Source organism: Gossypium arboreum, chromosome 12 (assembly GCF_025698485.1).
Source record: "Gossypium arboreum isolate Shixiya-1 chromosome 12, ASM2569848v2, whole genome shotgun sequence".
NCBI lineage: Eukaryota > Viridiplantae > Streptophyta > Magnoliopsida > Malvales > Malvaceae > Gossypium > Gossypium arboreum.
The window spans coordinates 115,627,970-115,644,930 of record NC_069081.1 but is presented as its reverse complement, the minus strand read 5'-3'; the positions used below and the strand labels follow the sequence as shown (position 1 = coordinate 115,644,930).

The 16,961-nt window shown below is 32.5% G+C and overlaps 2 protein-coding genes across 9 annotated transcripts; one reads left to right on the top strand and one right to left on the bottom strand.

Annotated features, from left to right (window-relative positions):
- Positions 1-1,820: 1,820 nt before the first annotated feature.
- On the bottom strand, positions 1,821-5,516 carry LOC108473362 (UDP-N-acetylmuramoyl-L-alanyl-D-glutamate--2,6-diaminopimelate ligase MurE homolog, chloroplastic-like). 3 transcript variants are annotated; one of them, XM_053022767.1, is made up of 7 exons: positions 3,553-5,516; positions 3,322-3,438; positions 3,051-3,226; positions 2,580-2,725; positions 2,130-2,327; positions 1,954-2,001; positions 1,821-1,877 (listed from the first exon to the last, which is right to left on the bottom strand). In XM_053022767.1, the coding sequence occupies exons 1-5, from the start codon at positions 5,429-5,431 to the stop codon at positions 2,309-2,311; spliced, it is 2,337 nt and encodes a 778-aa protein (XP_052878727.1). In that variant the 5' UTR covers positions 5,432-5,516; the 3' UTR covers positions 1,821-1,877; positions 1,954-2,001; positions 2,130-2,308. The 3 variants fall into 3 exon arrangements, with proteins under 3 accessions (XP_052878727.1, XP_052878726.1, XP_017630363.1); XM_053022766.1 differs by having other exon boundaries at positions 1,821-2,001; positions 2,098-2,327; XM_017774874.2 differs by having other exon boundaries at positions 1,821-2,001.
- Positions 5,517-12,046: 6,530 nt separating this feature from the next.
- LOC108470830 (uncharacterized) lies at positions 12,047-16,891 on the top strand. 6 transcript variants are annotated; one of them, XM_053022759.1, is made up of 7 exons: positions 12,047-12,205; positions 12,971-13,216; positions 13,395-13,459; positions 13,660-15,229; positions 15,310-15,452; positions 15,573-15,762; positions 15,853-16,891. In XM_053022759.1, exons 2-7 carry the CDS (start codon positions 13,030-13,032, stop codon positions 16,443-16,445), a joined length of 2,748 nt encoding a protein of 915 aa, XP_052878719.1. In that variant the 5' UTR covers positions 12,047-12,205; positions 12,971-13,029; the 3' UTR covers positions 16,446-16,891. The 6 variants fall into 6 exon arrangements, with proteins under 6 accessions (XP_052878719.1, XP_017627807.1, XP_017627806.1 ...); XM_017772318.2 differs by having other exon boundaries at positions 12,047-12,311; XM_017772317.2 differs by having other exon boundaries at positions 12,053-12,469.
- Positions 16,892-16,961: the final 70 nt, after the last annotated feature.

Here is a 16,961-nt window from a genome sequence, read left to right as displayed (position 1 = left end):
AATAGAATGTTGACATGTGTGATAAAAATACACTTCTTCAAAATTAAAAATTAGGGATTTTATTTTTTATTTTGCATGTATAATAAATTTGAGCAAATGATTGTTTAGATTCATTTTAATTTTTATAACCATTTATCTAAGTTCATTCTAAATATTAGCTTTTTTCTCAATTTGAGTGATTATCTAATCTAATTAAACGTTAAAAATAAATTATTGCCTAATGTGGTAAAGGTTTTTCTCATGAGTAAATTATCAATTTTTTTATGAGTACTAATTATTAGTCGTTCCCTTTATGGGTTAGACATGAATGTGTAGAAGAAGCAGTATATTAATAAAGAAAATGTATCTTTTCCAAAATCAAAAGAGAGCCCAAAATCAAAACAGTGATTGGATTGAAAAAATAAAAGATTTTTAATTGTCTTCTTATCCTATACCGAACATAAATAAATTAAATAATAAAAGATATGATAAAGAATCCGTTGATGAATCTGTCTGTCTTCAAAGTATCTATTCTTTTCCTACTATAATACTTTGTTGTTTTAGTAATTTTATATTTTCATAATTTAAAAAAAAATAATATAAAATCTTGTATTTTATAAAATGTTCAGCTTTTAACAAATTAAAGCCTCTATTTACATATCCAATTTAGAAGATGATAAATACAAAGATTAAGTTCATCTTAAGAACTTAGAATGAGTAATATAATTTTTTGTCTTTGAATTTTACGGTTGGGTCTGTTTTTGTCTATAAACTAGGATTCTGTTAAGATATAATGATATAATTAGTGTTTTTAAAACATAATTGGATTGATCGATTGGATCGAGAATCAACAAGCATATTAGTCCAAACAAGTTGAATTAATTGAATAAAAATGGCTTGAAAGAAGTAAAAATTAAAAACCAGGACATAAATCAATAGTTGAATAGGTTGAACTAAGTTAATTTTTTTTATAATTTTTTAATTTTTCTTGGTCTAACATTTAAACCGATCAAACCGACTGAATCAAAATGGTCTAACCATTCAATCACTAGTTTGATTATTAAAATATTATACGTGACACTCTAAGATTGTATCATGTAATTTTTGAAAATTTATATATATATTTTAATTTTCAAGTGATGATATGAAATAATTTCAAAGTATCATGTCATAAAATATTTATATTTTTCAAGTTTAAAGACGAAAATAAATCTAGTTATTAAATTTATGTACTAAAATTGATAAAAGAAAAAATACACAAATGTCAAAGTAGATTCAATTGTCGAATTCAAAGTTCAAAATTTTATATTATCTCAATTTAGAAAGAAAAATAGTGTATTAACATAACAAAATATAAGTACATTTACTTGTAAAATTATTGACATCTTATATAGTAGACAGATAGGGAAAATATTAGATGATCAAGTCATCAAATGTCGCCCCTCCAAAACATCATGCTTACAGCAGATTTTGGATCCTTACATTTATATCCGACGCATATAACAATATAATCTTCTAAATATATGAACACATGATGTGAGACAGACACGTATTTATATCCAACAGTAACTTCTGTAGGGGGCTTCGAAATGCATGAACTAGTGTTTATCCTAACAATATCAAACCCTGAAAGTGAACATAACATGCTTGCTTTGGTTCTGTAGTACAGATGCGTCTATATATCACAATGACGGGTTTCTCTCAAATAGATTAAACTTGTTATGCCATCATTTACTTTCTCTTCACCATTGGCAACAACAATAACATCAAATCATTAAGAAGCCTATCCTTTAGAGCTTTTTTTTTTTTTAAATTCCATCAGATTAAAAAAGAATATGCTGTTGCACCAATCCAATCCGTAACACCATTTAGAAAGTGTGGCATCAAGTTGACAGAATCTGTCATCATTACACAATTTCAGAACAGTTATTTTACATATACACAAACATAGTCACTCGGCATACAAAGGCGTACATTCATGTCTGTTAGCCGTCTTTGAAATGACATCAAAACTGGCAAAACCTGGACAAAAAGAGTTTAAATCAAGAAAAAAATAAAGGGCAAACTCATAACTAACATTCACAAGGAGTCCTACAAGAATTCAACGAAGCTACATACAAAATTACAAGATTGCGCGGTGGAGCTCTTACTGTTCTTTTTTTAGCAATGACTCTGCAAACTCATGCCCTCAAACAGCCTATATGAGTTCCTGCACCAGATTTGTAGCAGTGTCATGTTTTTCAGTACGGACCAAAGTGCAGGATTTTGATCTAAGGGTACTATTCCCTGCCATAGTATTGACATCAATTTATCTGTACACTCGTGGAAATTAATGACTCTCTGGTAACCTGTTCACATAGGAAAGGAAGAATCATTAGTATTATAGTCCTTATCAAATAAAACCATGTCATACCATTCTTTTCTTCCATTTCCTGTAAGCTTGCATTGTACACAGCATCACATATAATAAAGACATGATTCTTATAATTTGCCGACCATGAAACTCATTTCCACATAGGAAATTGTCCGGAACAAGGCACACTGATCAAAACAGAAGTATTCTTCGTTAATTAAGCATAAGTAATAGAGAATAAACCTACCGCCATGGGAATTCGCTGGTGTCTATTCCTGCTTGATGGAGTTCATCAACATATTGCAATGCTTCCCGGCATTCCTCGCGGTCATCAAAGAACTCTTTTTTGTCACCTTCAATTTGATATGTTTCATGGCCTTTGCCAGCAATCACCTGCAACACACAGCATCATTTTAGCAAATATACATATCAACTAGTACAAGCAGAGAAGGGCATGATAAAGGAAAGGCATAAACTACATGATTAACACAAGAAACCTATGAGAATTAACTAATTTAAATTTTCAACAAATTATATATATATATAGGTAGGGCAACTCATTTGTGATGTGTGAGGCTGTGAGCACTGCAGTTACATTAGGTCAATTGCAGAATAGTAAGACACTCATTTACAAAAACATATGACTATACTCATGAAGATTTAGGTTTTCTAAATTATTGGAATATAGAAACAAACCAATTCACTTCAAGAAACTTACAACCATATCGCCTTCTTCTCCCATAGCAACAGCACAACGTAATGCTACCCGCCTAATATCATGCAGAAAAAGCCGATGACCATTTGGGAGAGGAGGATAGTAATCATTTTCTCCATATTTCAAATAATCTTGCATTGTCCACCCCACGCCAGCTAACATGTCATCCAAGATGTCCACTGATCAAAAGATGAAACATGTAAGTAAGTAGGTTTGCATTTCTAAGCAACTAGCAATGCAGCTCATGATATTTATACCATTTTCTTATACTTACATGGATCTTCACTCTTCGGATTATCAGATGTCAGCATTGTCACTTCACTTTTATCTGTTGCGATTTTTGCCATCATTGGTCTCTTTCCCCGGTCACTCTCCCCAGGACAACCGATAACTTCATGTAGGACAATCTTGTTAATAGGTTGAAAAGAGAGGGAGAGGGTAAAAAATGATAATGACTTAGAGGAAGTACGGTTTTCTTAAGGAAAAACATAAGCGACAAGCATACCAGTAATAATCCTCTTTGGTCCAAGCTCTCTTACAGAATCAAGCAGTCTAGATAAGGCATCAGGTGTGTGAGCATAGTCCACAATGACTCCAAATGCCTGCTCCTCGTCTATTAACTCACACCTGCCTGGAACAGCATCAACCTCTTCAATCCCTCTAACAATGTCCTCCAAGGGTGCCCCAACAGCAATCCCAACAGCCACAGACGCAAGAATATTATAGATATTATGCCTTCCAAGCAAACCTGACGAAATCTCCAATATCCCATGAGGTGTATTAACCAAGACCTGTGTCTCAAATAGTGACAACTCAAACTTCAGGGGATGAACATCTGCATTCTTATTCTCCATTGCAAATGTCACCACAGGAACTTCAGGGTTACCTTGCGCAACAAAAAAAGGTGCTTGAGGATCATCAATGTTAACAACTTTCCTGTGCCTCTCAGGGTCCACCATCCTTGCAAACAACTTTGCTTTAGCATCCCTATACTCTTCCTCAGTCCCATGAAAATCTAAATGATCCCTAGTCAAATTGGTGAACACTGCAATATCAAAATCAACCTCATTACACCTCCCTAAAGCTAGTCCATGGGAAGAAGCCTCCATAACAACAGCCTCAGTTCCATTATGCAACATCTTAGCCATCAAATTCTGAACCAAAACAGCATCAGGGGTCGTATTTGGCGATTCCAACTTATTATCACCATGTATATAGTAAGCAACCGTGCTTAGCATCCCAGTCCTCAAACCCATGGCCTCATACATCCCTTTTATCAAATAAGACGTGGTTGTTTTGCCATTGGTCCCAGTGATCCCAATAACAGCCATATTCCTTGAAGGGTGCCTATAAAACGATGCAGCTAATGCAGGCAAAACCGAATTAGTATCCTCAACAATGACCAATGCCTTGCATCCCAAGGTATCCTCAATATCAATCTCTTTACTCGCTACAACAGCAACAGCTCCTCTCTTATCAGCTTCACTCAAATACAAATGCCCGTCCGTTTTTCTCCCAACACAACAAACAAACAAATCTCCAGCACTAACCAACCTAGAATCATGTTGTATCCCTGTTATCTCAACCTCTATATCCCCGTAAACCGAAACTGGCACCACTTTACTTTCATCTAAAAGCTCAGCTAAACTCATTTTAAACTTAGGTTCCACAATTCTAACCTTACTCTTTCCAAAACTATCTAAATCTAAATCAAATGATGGATCCAACAAATTAAATTTATCATTCTCTCTTTCTTTACCTTCAGAGTCACTCAAACCGACATCGAATTTCGAAGAATCTTCATCATCTAAATCTTCATTTTCTCCCTCGTCCGAATCAGAAGCAACAGTCAAACCTCGTAATTTGTCAATTTCTTCCAAGTCAACGACTTCATCAGGGTCCAGCTCATCAATGGCTTCCGCCTTTTTAGGGGCTTGTTCTAACAAACCTTGCTTGACCATCTCTTGCCGTTTCATGGCAATGGCTTTATCGATTTCACCGAACAAATCATCCCCGTCGTCGTTTCCCGTTTTCTCTTTACTCAATTCGTCTTCGTCCACGTCAGCAATGGCAGAAAGGTAATTTGACTTGTGTTTGTTGAAGTCTTCTTCTTGGAGCTTGCGGGCACGAGCAGCTTGGCGGTGAATTTGCTGAAACTTGTCCACGCCGTGCATGGAATCCTCGGGAGCTTCGGGAGGGTCATCGTCGGAGGGAGTCGGATAATACTTCCCGTCGGGGCCGATAGCCGGAAGGCGGCGGAGAGAAGGAAGACGAAGATGCTTAAAATGGACACCGCGGTGCCGGTGGTGGCGGTGGACTTTTAAAGAGTTATAAGTGGGGTGAGGAGTGAGAAATTTGGGAAGAGAAAGAAGAGAGAAAGCCATTGAAGGGTGGGGAGAGAGAGTAACAAGTCGCAGTGAGGTTTTAGGACTGTGGAGGGGATAGAGGTTTTAAGATTGGGAGTTTTGCTGCTGCACGGCGTCGTTTAAAGGTTGAACCGTTTAGACATGGATACCGTTTCGGCTTTTCGATTCCAAAACCACGGTTAATTTTGGACCTGAGGCCCATGTAATAATTGGGCTTAAAGCCTTAAAAAATTTGAATACAACGATATAAGTTGAGTCTAATTCTGCTCCCAACACCTATACTCTTTACATTTTTTAAATTTAGTCCCTGTACTCCTTTTATTTAATAATTGATAACACCGTGAAAAAAATTTAATTAAATTGGGTTATGTGACATTCTTAAAATTAAAAATTTACTTAGGAGGTCAATATTACATGAATAAAAGACTAAATAAGCAAAAAATAGATATTGATTTTGGGGTCGTAAAATGCGTCATTCTAAATCTAGGGTAATCTACAAAAATAGTCACTTTTGTTTGCCTCATGTTACATTTTAGTCACTTGTGTTTGAAATGTTACTTTTTAGTCACTTATGATATTATTCTGTTACGAAGTGGTCAACCCTACCGTTAAGTTCCATTATCTCCTACACGACAGTCGAACTAGATTTTAACTGCCAACTTGGATTTCTAAATGGAATGAAAATAGATTTTTAATTAAATAAATTTAATTAATTAAAAATTTTAAATCCTAAACCTTAACTAAAAAATTGTTCATCTCCTCTCTCTTTTTAATTTTTCTTTTGTCTTTTCTGTTTTTAGTTTTTTTTTTCATTTTACTGGAAAAACTATTATCAATATCAAAATAATTGAAATCAAATTGACTATTTCATAAAGATAAATTCAGTGAAAGGTCTAAGTATGTCTTCTTTACATTCCTCTATCTCTTGTAATTCAATACGGAAAAACAAAAGATTAAATTTTTTATTATTAATGAAAACCTTAAATTAAAATTCTTGATATTTTCTTCGAATTTTTGAAATTATTTGTGAACATGTATTTTATTTTGCGTTGGTAGACATCCCATAGAAGAATGCAAAGAAGACATATCTGGACCCTCTATTGAATCCATCTTTATGAAGCAGTCAATTTAATTTCAACTATTTTGATCTTGATAATAGGTTTTCCAGTAAAATGAAAAAAAAAAACTAAAAACAGAAGAGATTAATAAAAGAGAGGAAATGAACAGTTTCTTAGTTAAGAAAATTAATAAAAGAGAGGAAATGAACAATTTTTAGTTAAGGTTTAAGGTTTAAAATTTTAATTAATTAAATTTATTTAATTAAAATCTATTTTCTAACCATTTAGAAATCCAAGTTGACACTTCAAATCTAGTTGGATTGTCAGGTAGAATTACCGTTAGAGAGATAATGAAACTTAACGGTAGAGTGATCACTTCGTAACAAAATAATAACATAAGTGACTAAAACGTAACATTTCAAACATAAGTGACTAAAATATAACTTGAGGCAAACAAAGTGACTATTTTTATAGATTACCCTTAAATCTAAAATTGTAAAATTTTTCAACATCGTTTTAGAGAAGTAGAACAAAACCTTTTTTTTAATTACATAGCTTCCTTGTAATGTAAGTAATGTTTGCGCAGTGCTATATAATTGAATTTAACCTTAGAATTTTGAGGTTGTTATCAATTCCATTTTAGTTATTAAATTAATTGAATATAAATATTAAATTGCTGTTATTAAAAGTATATAATACTGAAACTGAATACATAAAGAACTGTATAAATTTACTAACAAATGCCTTAAATTCCAAAGCAGTACTTAAAAGATTTTGGTGGGGCACATTGACTCTTCTAATAAATTCATTGATATTTCGAGTTCTTTAGTTTAGGTAGTGGTACTTTATTAGCATGTTAACAATGTACAAACGGAAACCGGACATCATTAGATCTACAGATTCAAATTCAAAATCCAAATGCCAGATTTCAATGTCAAAACCTAACTTAATTACCTACCAGACCAACAAACATAACCATAATAATTTATTTCAATTTGTTATGTCCAGTCACACTGCAATTAAGTGAACATTATGCTGTAATTTTAAATCATAGTAGTTTTTTTCTTTTTATTGTATAATTGCTGTTGCCGTATAGATGGTCGTGGATTGGGTGCAAGCAGCAGCAGCGGACCACCAGTGGTCCCTATGGTAGTTATGTCGGGGCCCGATTCAAAACGGTCCCCAAAGCCCAATTGGTCGAAAGATATGGATAGTTAACTGAAAATGTATGGAATTGAATTTATTTATTTTTATATAAATTCGAATAGCAACCAAACCAGAAACCATCCACAGATGTTGTTTTTAAGCTTTGTTTGACTGTCACCAAATCTTATTTGGTAGCTCAACATACTGGAATGACTAACATAACTTTATTGTGTTCAAAATAAGCATTTAAACTTGTTCACAGGCACAATCAACAAGGAAGATATGGATATAATGGTGGTAGTTTACTTTTGATTAAAGCGGAGAGCTATTAGTTTTGATGGATTGGATGGTTGTTTGGTGGAATTGTTCTATACGAGTTTAAGTGTCTTGGTTTCTCTCTATCGCTCTGCCTTCTTCGGTGTTATGATTCAGGGGTAGGTATTTGATTTATTTGAATTATATTGAGTAAAAGTTTTTAATTAATCGAGTGACGAATTTTATTTTAATAATCGAATTTAGTTTGAAATTTTTTCGAATTGAATTAAAAAATTTTGAGTCAAGTTGAGCCGAGTTAACAAATCTTATTATTTATACTCGATGTTGCGTTTACGTTAATTGATTATTTAACTAGTAGACGAAATACAAAATTATTTAATTACATAACTAAGGCTGATCGGTAAACATTTATCAAAATGACATAGCTTTACATTTTTTTATTCGGATTTTCAGATAACTCGAATTGTATAATTTATATTAGAGTTAAATTAAAAATTTTAATTTTTTTAATTGAGTTTATCCGAATAACTTGAACTATTTAATTTAAAATTTAATTTTTTTATCGAATTTTTTGAATAGAATCGAATTTTGCTCACCTCTATAATATAGTTAGACTTATTTATGAGAGACAATGAACTCCATGCGTTCTAATTTACTAACAATAGAGCTATACATTATTTGATTGGAGTGATGGTGATATAATGTCCATATGGTTTCTTAGCACATGTGCTCAACATAGGCCCGTTCTTGATATTTTTGGAGCCCTAAATAAACCAATATAATGGGGTTTTAAGTTTCTTAAAAGTTGAAGAAAGATTTTTGGGTCCCTTAAAAGTTGGTAAAAAAAATATTGGGCTCTTAAAAGCAAAAAAAAAAAAAATTGGGGGGCCCCTTAAAAGTTGAAAAACAATATTTTGGACCACTGTTAGCCTTGGACCCTAAACGGCAACACTTCCAGACGACCCCAGGGCCGGGCTTGGCTCAACAAAAATGGTCTTGTAAAGGTCTGTCATAGTATTGACAATGGTTTAAGGTTCACTCTATAAACAATTCATTCAACAATAACATGTATATAATATGTGGTTATTAAAAAATAAAATATTTAATATATTACGAATTAATTAGACATTAACTCAATCAATATTTATTTATTATTTAATTAAAATTATATGGAATTATTTGAACGTATTTTAGGGGGAAAAAGGAGAGTATGTTTTGCATTAAAAAAGATCATTTTGAATTAAGTGTGTTAATCTACCAGTAGTGGTAAAATAAGCATGCTGAATATTTTAGGCCATTCATCATTAATAGGCATGAATGCTAATACTAATTGAGCCTACATAAAGAATGACAGCAATCTTTGATGTTTGTCCATATTTAGAATTCCAAATCTATATAACGTCACTAAGCTAGTTCAAAAAAAAAAAAAACCCTTGAGCTTAATGTAATTAAATAGTTGATTTTTTAGAATTTACAAGTAAAATAAAATATAATTATAAATATATATTTAAATAATTATAAAGTAAAATCAAATTAATATAAAACATAAAATGTGAAAATATAACCCACCTAATAATGAAATAACTCTAAACTTTGTTATGATTGTATCCTATAATCAATGGAAGTTATTATTCATCAGACTAAGTAGGTAGTATTATAATTATACTTTATTTTTAAAATAATATTATTTTATTTAAACCATCATAATTATATCTATTTTATTATCAAAACAATAAAACCAAACCCAGAATTTTTAAATTTAATTCACCATTCGTAGTTTGAAATCATCTGCAAGTCAAATTGAGCACTTATTATCCTTTCTTGTGCAAGTGAAAATACATATAATAATATCTTAACCAAAAAAATACATATAATATAAAATTGAAAATATTTAAAAAAAAAAAAAGGGGTTCAGCTGAACCCAAAAGCCGAAACTCATAAAAAGAGATAGCAAAATTCAAAAACGAAAATCGGAACGTAGAGACAAATAACAATGTCTCTGCACCTTCCATCAGACAGCAACGCCTCTGCCAAAATTTGTAGTTTTTTGAATTTCTTACACCATAACGTCCAAGATGCTGCCGTTTTCAAGCACGAATGCTTCAACTCCTTACCATCAAACTTACTTGCCATTTTAACCATTTTTCATTTTTACATAATTTAATATATTAATTATCATTTCAACGCGGCAAAATGTTATTGAGCTATTTGTACCATTGTGTTAGATTATATTTTGTGTTTTTATTAAAATAATAAGTAAATTAGTCAATATATCTTAGATTAAAGAGTAAATTAGTTTTTTATTAAAATTTTATCCATTTCTATTCTTAAAAATTAGTTTATGACGTCAAAATGAAGTACATGTAATGTGTCACATGTAATCGTCGATTATCTTTGTCAACTAAACTAATTTTTAACAATAGAAATTAATAAAATTTCTAACAGAAAATTAAATTTCTCTTTGAACTAATGTATAAAAATTAACTTATTTATTTTTTAATAAATAAGATAAAATATAATATATTTCCTAATACAAAGATCTTGTTATACTTTTACAGTCAAAATCTCATTAACTCCTACCATCAAAATTACTTCTCATTTTATCACCCGATTATAGATTGTCAAAAAAAAAAAACCTTACCATTTTAACTTTTTAATTCAAATTATTATTCTCTTAGTCTTTATATTTTTTCAGTATATTTTTTTTAAAATTCAGGAATTTAGTTTTCTCCATTAATTTAGTAATTAATGTCGATGGATAATATCATTAAAGAACTTTCGTTAAATTAAATTAAGTGATAATTAAAAAAACTCGTAGCTAATATTATATACGTTGAAGGCCAAATAAACAAATAAAAATATTAAATCTCATTGTGAGGTTTTTTTATTTATTTTGATTCTCGGATTGTAATATTCATCAATATTGTTTTAAAGGAGCGGAGTGAAAGTTAATATGTATTTTTCTTACACAGCTTTCATACGAAAACCACTTTAAAGCTACCATATAATTTAATTTAAAAGAAGTCATTGAATTAAAAATAAAATGACTAAATTAGGAGCAAAATTTAAAATTTAAAAATTTCGAATGAAATTTTCCATTTAGATTTTGAATATTATTTTAAGTCAATAATTTTATATTCCCACTATTTTAGTAATCGAATTACCATCTATTTCTTAAATAACATAAGGCTCAGAAAGAATGATATGCATATTTTTATGCTTTTTTAAAAAATGTTTTATCAAATAAAAATAATAATAACCAATTCATTTTGTATATTGTAATGAATATATGCAATCTCTTACATATTTTACTTTAATCATAAAATACAATTTTAATTTTAACTTTTATTGACCAATATGAATTATAGTTGTAAAAGATCCAAGGAAAAGCTAGAATTTATATATGTTTAAGATATAAGCTCATTTTATTTGCAACCTAATCAAGTAGGATCACGACAACCTTAATTGTTATTAATCGATAAAATTTAATATTTATCTATGTATATTTTTATAATTAAGGTATCTTCCATGTTATTTTACTATCTATAAACATTAAGTCTTTTGAAGATTTATGACGGCCTCTTCTCAATAATATTATCTCTAAAATTGAATTGTGTTATTCCGTTAATTATATATTTATATTATATTAGTATTTTTAGCATAATATTATATTAATTTTAATTTATTATAAGCAAGTTTTTCATTATTTTAACATTTTGTATATCATTATTGTATTGATTTTGTTCATAGTTAAGAAAAAATAGTAAAACATGCATTAAAATAATGTTGCTTCCGTTAATCAAATAACAAAATATTATATTTCAATTAAATGAGTCAGATAGGATAATATGGCACACCGATAATGTACTAAATAATATTATTATCAAAGACAAGTTGTTGCATTTATGCTACGATTTGTAAGAATTTTTAAGGTATGACAGTAAGATATAATATTTTCAAAAGTATAATACAATAATAATATCTAAACAAATAAATATACGAATGAAATATTTTTCAATTACAATTCATTAAATATTAACTCATATTTTAAAATTAAAAATAATATTGACAAAAATAAATAAATTATTTCCTTTTAAGCCAAAAACAAATTTGTAAAATATAAAAAGAAAGTAAATTTTTAATTTTTAAATCCAACCATGCAATATGTGGAAAACAAGCAGTGATGATGGTTGAAAGATTTAATTGCAGAGAGAGAAGAAAAAGAGAGGGAGAGCGATAAAGAAGACAAAGGATTCAAAGATTTTGCTTCATTTCAAAGTTTATAAAAACTTTACCCCATTACCGTGTGTTTGTAAATATTTCATACATCTCTCTCTATCTCCAAACCTTATTACTGTATTACTTGTCAATGTCATATTAAACTCTCTGCCATTCTTGTTTCTTCATCCTTGAACCAGGTTTCCCACAAATTTTTTATTTTAATTTATTTGTTCCCTCTCCTTTACGGCTTTGAGTTAACTCTCCCTTTTTTTCTTCTATTCTATGGTTTGTCTTTAATGCTACATTGACTCGTGATTATGAACTCAGTGCCAGAATAGCACTATAATAAGAACTGGCAAGTGCTCATGTGGTAGATGAAGATACTAAGTTTTCTTTTTCTTTTCTTTGTTTGGGTTTTGATTTGACTTTTGGAGATGATGAATAATGCATGGAATGGGTTTTTCTTTTTCTTTTGGTTCAAACATGAAGAGAATGATATAGTTTTTACTATATTTGAAACAATGCTGATTGATTCTCTCTCTCTCTCTGGTTCTGAGTATTTATCTGTTTAGCAGATTTTTACTTTCTCCATTTTCATTTTCTGGGATCTTAAATGGCTTTGGATGTTCTACTTTTATTTTCATTATCCTCTACATTTAATTGCCAGTGAGTCTCATGGTTGCTTCACTCAGGGTCTTTTGCTGGGTTATGAGTATGAGATGATGAAGATTACATCACATTCAAGTAGATTTACCTTAGCAAAACATTCAAATTCAAATGTCTTGTCGTTTTTTTTTTTTGGTGATGTCATGTGCAATATTTGACTGACAACTTCACTTGATATTTTTTTTTCCAGGTTCTTATGCTTAGATTTCTGAATAAACACATAAAAATGCCTCACTGTTAGCACCCAAAATGGATAGGAGATTGCCTAGGAGCCCAGTGCTTAAGAGCCCTTTGCTGTCACCTAAAAGCCCTGCAATCTATGAAAAGTACAAGTCAGGATGTGCCTGGGGGTTAATTCACTTCTTCGATTTTCGCCAAGCACATTCACATGGGAAGCTCATTTCCGATAAGAAGCGTGGTAACAGGCAGGCTAAATGTAAAGAAGCCCTTTTATCTTTTGTTGAGAATGAAGTATATTATCATTTCCATGCAGATCATATATACATATATGTTCTTTAAAGTAGGTTAATTATTCTCATTCTTGATCATGTCACATGCATTTTTCAAGTCTTACAGCTGCCAAATACACCTAAGTTCAATTATGTCATCTGCAGGTGATGGTCATGCAAAGAATAAGACTAGATTTCTTACTAATGAGGAGAAGGGTCAACACATAGATGTGAGTTTATTAAGCTGCTTTTATGATAAAATTCAATGCATTTTCTGAGTACCATTTGTTCTTTCTTTGGTACAAAATTTGCAACAATACTGAGCTACAATTTTTGTTAAGCTTATCACGGATTTCGATTTTTGCATTTCATGGTAGCTCTTTTCTTCTTTGTCTGATGCTTCACATACATCTGTTTTGAACATTTTCAGGATGCAGTTGATAACAGGAATGTTGCAGTAAATTCTAGGAAGCCAGAAGTTAAAAATGATGTAGAAGAAGTGATGTCTGTGAAGCATCTGACAATGAAGAAAAGAGTCATTTGTGAATTGCAAAATCAACAGGTTAACCCCAAACTTGTTGGCCATGCAAAGAAGAAATCCAGTCGCTTTCGTGCTCGTGGTTGTAAAGCAGCAATTGAGGGGTATAGCCAGCCTTCAGAGCGAAATATGGCTGAGAAACCTTCAAATAACAACTTAGTATCAGTGACAGAAGCATCTGATAATGATGTGAGTACTAGCAATGGAGGAAACCATAGCTGTAAAAACATTGGAGGTAAGAAGCATGGCCATCAGACGGAGATTAATCTTCGAGTTGAAGCTTTCGTAAATCAAAAGTTAACTGATGGGGAGAACCTTACTATAAATGAGGTAGCCAACCGACCTAATGATTTTATAGAAGCATTGGAGGTTTTAAATTCCAACAAGGAATTATTCATGAAACTCCTACAAGACCCAAATTCTCTGCTAGTGAAACATATTCAAGATTTAAGGGATTCTCAGACGGAGAATCAACCACCTCAATCTTCCTCCAACGCCAAAACATCACAGTGTCAGCCAAAAGGAGCAGAGGAGTGTGAAGGGTCAGTAGACGCTGAAATGGTCATTTCTAAGGGAAGTGATATGCCTCAGAGTTCTAATGCCACAGTAGTCTTGAAATCAGGCAAACAAAGTTATCCTGATAAAATCAGTAATTGGCCGTCGCCACCGTCTAGTCATAGCTTGAGGAAAAAGGAGAAAAGTGTTAGGCAGACATTCTTGTCTTTTGAGCACATGAAAAAGAAGTTGCGGCACGCTATGAGGGTGAACAAAAAGGAGCATCGCCAGATGTCCCTAGATGATATTCGTAAATCCCTTCATGAATTCAAACAGATCAAAGATGATATTAAAGAAACGAGCAGGCGGGCAAATGAAAGCATTTCTTCTAGTAAAAGCTATCACGATGTTGGAAAAATGTCTGAATTTTTCCGTGAGGTCAACAGAAGAGATGGGATAGGCCAAACGGAGAACATTGTTACAGGCATTGGAAGCAAAGCTGCTTCATCCACAGAGAGCTGTCATAGAACCTCAAATATGACTCAAAGGTATCTCAATGGAAAATTTCATCCTAGTAAACACCTTTCAGATATGTTAAATAGAGGAAATGAAGATTTATCGAGACAACAGAAACTGAGGACTTTAATGTCATTGCCTCCGTATGACTTGTTGCCTAGACCTGCACCAGTAAGAGATAAGGAACATCGGTTTGCATCACCACAAATGAGATTTTCACCATACAACAACTATTCAACTGTTAATGGATACAAGTGGAGGGTTCAGAAAGAAAAGAAAAGCAGCTACTTAATTTCTCCCATTAATACTTTGGGCACGCAGCTGGTGTCTGATAACAAGAAGCCAGATAATCAACTGCAAAATGCAAAGAAGAGTATCAATGGTGATTTATCTCCTGCCACCAAAGTGATTCGAACTGTGTATTCTGTCAGTGATGATTTTAGTCACAAAGGTACTTCTCCGTTTTGAAAGAGAAAATGAAATCCCAATCATCATTTGTTCCTCAAATAACAATTTATCTTATCTGAGCAGGTAATGAAACCTCTGTATGTCCTGGGAAAGTCATGGAAGAACATCATGCTGTCATGTGGGACGAATGCAAAAGTAACGCTTTAGGTGTCATTTTGGAACCAAATGGTGTGCAGAAATCTGACATGACCCAAAGAACCGAACCAGTACATCAACTATTCATCTCTTTCATTCATGTCTTTTGTTTCTCTTGTTCTCCTTTTGTTTAATTTTGTTGTCTTATGTGCTAAAATTATGTTCTCTCTTGGTCACTCTGGTTTTTCCAGAATTCACCATCAGGGGATCGAACATCGCCTTGGTCAATCGATGTTTATTCATCAAGCCCTTCAAGCATTCAAAGAGCAGAAAATTCTGATAGCGCAGGTGATAGAGAAGAGCAGCCAAGTCCTGTATCTGTTCTTGAACAGTTCTTTGTCGAAGAGAGCGTTAACTCTCCTAGCACTGTATCTCTAGCAGGTGAATGAATCCCTTTGGTAGAAATTGCTTATTATAAATAGGGCATATGTTTTCTTTTTGATGGTGAATTAACATCTGAATCTTGTGCAGCTGAACCACTGGTCGAACCATTTTGTATAGATATCGAAGAACACAATGCAACTTCGCTATTGGAATCCCAGTTGGATCTGAAGAGTACTGCAGGTACTTCCAAGGATAAGCAAGGATCTTTGTCTGAAAGCATAAGAGCAGTTCTCCAAGTTTCTGGTCTCAATTGGGGTGAGCTCTCTGGGAGATGGCTTTTGTCAGACCGAATGCCTGATGCATCCTTGTTCAATAATGTTGAAGTATGGCCTGAGAAGTCCTATACCGATCGTAGGCTGCTTTTTGGCTATATCAGTGATGTCATTTTGGAGATATATCAATGTTATTTTGGATGCTCCCCATGGATTTCGCTTCTCTATCCACGACTTCAACCGGCTATGTTATCAAAAAATCTGGTTCATGAAGTGTTGAGACATGTCGATTGGCAACTCCTCTTGGAGCTGCCCCAACAGACATTACAGCAACTTGTTGAAAAGGATTTGCACAAATCTGGAATGTGGATGGATAACCGACTCGATATGGAGGAAGTTTTCACAGAGTTAGTTGACAGCATTTTAGAGGATTTGGTAATTGATGCTGCTATTCGACTGCAAACCTAAAGCAGCACATGCTGCTTCATGCATTTCTTGCCAAACTGCATCTGTGAAAACAGAGGCAGTTTTTGCAGGGCAACACAACCAGTGTTCCGTGTTTATCGAGACATGATTGGCCTCTTTCAGTGTTCTAACCTTGTATTCACGCTTAACTCGCTATTTCCTCCTCGGAACAGCATGACGACCCTAGAGGAGGTGTTTTTTGCTGGTTTTCAAGTGGTCATCAGTCCAGTGCATGGATTGAAACAATGGTGTTGACACTCCTACATACATTGTTTACATTAAGCCCAAACAATAATAATCATTTATAGGTTAATTTTTCAGTTCCAAATAGATTTCCAGTGGGACTGGATTAGCCAATATATAGCAATATTGGGTTTACAGTTTGTAATTACCAAGTAAATCATTCAGTCCACGATTTTATAAATTTCAGATAGTTTATCTTCATGCCATTACCTGTTCTCTTCTTCCTCTCTGTATGAATTTTCTTTTAAGGTGAAAATCCATTCTTCCTCTCAGGTT